Source organism: Etheostoma cragini, chromosome 22, assembly GCF_013103735.1.
Source record: "Etheostoma cragini isolate CJK2018 chromosome 22, CSU_Ecrag_1.0, whole genome shotgun sequence".
Lineage (NCBI taxonomy): Eukaryota > Metazoa > Chordata > Actinopteri > Perciformes > Percidae > Etheostoma > Etheostoma cragini.
Window position 1 is genome coordinate 21,781,278 of NC_048428.1, and position 2,500 is coordinate 21,783,777.

Sequence of the window (2,500 nt, forward strand, 5' to 3'; positions counted from 1 at the left end):
TGTAACATGGATAATAACATGTAACATGGATGATAACATGTAACATGGATAATAACATGTAACATGGATAATAACATGGATAATAACATGTATAATAACATGGATAATAACATGGATAATAACATGAATAATAACATGTATAGTTCATACACAAAACAGGCTTTAACTACGCATCTGCATACGTTCTTCTGATCTTCAGTTTTTATTTCTTATATGCTAACGCAAGATAAGTCAAGCTTTTTTTCTTTTATTATTTTTAAATATCACTGATTTATTAGTATGTCGTGTAGAGTTTGGTCAGAAAGAGCAGAAATAAGAGAAGTGCTATCACATTGCAGCGTCTCAAGAGTCAAACACAAACATTTAGTCCCAGATGAAACTAACATTCCTGTTTGCAAAGTGCAAGTTGAAGCTTTTATTTACACATTAACATGTAAAATAACATGGATTATATGTAACATGTAACATGAAAATAACATGGATAATAACATCTAACATGGATAATAACATTGGTTATAACATGTAACATGGGTAATAACATGTAACATGGATAATAACATGTAACATGGATAATAACATGGTTAATAACATGTAACATGGATGATAACATGTAACATGGATAATAACATGTAACATGGATAATTACATGGATAATAACATGTAACATGGATAATAACATGTAACATGGATAATAACATGGATAATAACATGTAGCATGGATAATAACATGTAACATGGATAATAACATGAATAATAACATGTAACATGGATAATAACATGGATAATAACATGTAACATGGATGATAACATGTAACATGGATAATAACATGTAACATGGATGATAACATGTAACATGGATAATAACATGTAACATGGATAATAACATGTATAATAACATGTATAATAACATGGATAATAACATGGATAATAACATGTATAGTTCATACACAAAACAGGCTTTAACTACGCATCTGCATACGTTCTTCTGATCTTCAGTTTTTATTTCTTATATGCTAACGCAAGATAAGTCAAGCTTTTTTTCTTTTATTATTTTTAAATATCACTGATTTATTAGTATGTCGTGTAGAGTTTGGTCAGAAAGAGCAGAAATAAGAGAAGTGCTATCACATTGCAGCGTCTCAAGAGTCAAACACAAACATTTAGTCCCAGATGGAACTAACATTCCTGTTTGCAAAGTGCAAGTTGAAGCTTTTTATTTACACAAGTGTTTTCCTGTCGTCCCTCCCTCGACTCGCCGGTCCCCGTTCCCTCAGATCCTCCGCTCGGCCGGGGACTGGTCCGCTGGCATCAAATACCACGAGGAGTCCATCCACAACGCCTACGTCAGCACCATCCAGAAGAGCCAGCACTTCATCTACATAGAGGTACTCAACCGTCTCCTGCACAGCCGGTTAACCCTCGTGTTGTCTTCCTGTCAAAACATCAGAAAATCTACAAGTTCCTTTTCATTGGTCTTTTTAACTTTTTCTCAAGTTTCTGACACTTTTTTTCAATGTCTGTCGCTTTTTGAGGTTTAACACACTACATAACACTGACTTAACCCTCATGTTGTCCTCGGGTCAAATTGACCTGTTTTATATCAATGTTGTCTTTAATTACCCAAAAGAACATGATTGAATGCTCTTTGGGGTGATTTTGATGGGTCATCTTGGGGCGTCTTATTCAATTTTATAGCATTTGTAAAACAAATGGAAGTGTTTTTGAAATAGTATTGAGTAAAAGTTGACATATTCCAGTCTGTGATTATCATCAACATCCATTCCTTTAATTTTAGTCTCAATAATTCCTAATTTCTGCTTTTCTAACTCAACAATTAGGTATAATTTCCTCATGTATTGACCATAAATTTCAAAAATAACTGTAAAACTAAAGTTATTCACCCTCGTGTTGTCCTTCCCATGTCAACCATGGGGGGACAAAACGCTTTTTTGACATTTTTGTCACTTTTTAAATGTTGTGGGTGCTTTTTTTTAAATGTTTTTTTCAGAGTTATTTGATATTTCTAATGCTGACATTTTCAGCTTATTTCAAACGCCCATTTTTTGTGACAAAAAAACTGAAAACCGGTCAAATTTGACCCGAGGACAACATGAAGGGTTAAGAAATCAGATCACTGCAGAAAGCCAACGGCAAACCACTTAGGTGCGTGCTGAATAAAACCCTGAGGCATCCCAAAATGACAACATTATACCTGCAAGGGTTGGCATGCTTTTCTTTTGAAAAAGCTGGGTCACAGAACTAACCCAGCTTTTAATATTGACAAGTAACGGGACACCAGTTGTGTGTATTAATCCTCGTGTTGTCTTCCCGTCAACCATTAAAAAAGTATTTTTTTGTCAACACTATTATCGCTTTTTCTGACTTTTTTGTCACTTTTTCAATGTTGGGGGTGCTTTTTTTGTGTGTTTTTTCCAACGTTATTTGATATTTCTAATGTTGACATTTTGTTTGTGATGAAAAAAACTGAAAACGGGTCAAA

The 2,500-nt window shown here is 33.9% G+C and overlaps 1 protein-coding gene across 1 annotated transcript in view; it reads left to right on the forward strand.

Moving 5' to 3' along the window:
- LOC117938286 (phospholipase D1-like) overlaps positions 1-2,500 on the forward strand; it is a 43,161-nt gene that overhangs the window by 35,220 nt on the left and 5,441 nt on the right. The window contains exon 17 of the mRNA XM_034862809.1: positions 1,275-1,385. Coding sequence (XP_034718700.1) covers positions 1,275-1,385 — 111 coding nt within the window. The remainder of the gene's footprint in view (positions 1-1,274; positions 1,386-2,500) is intronic.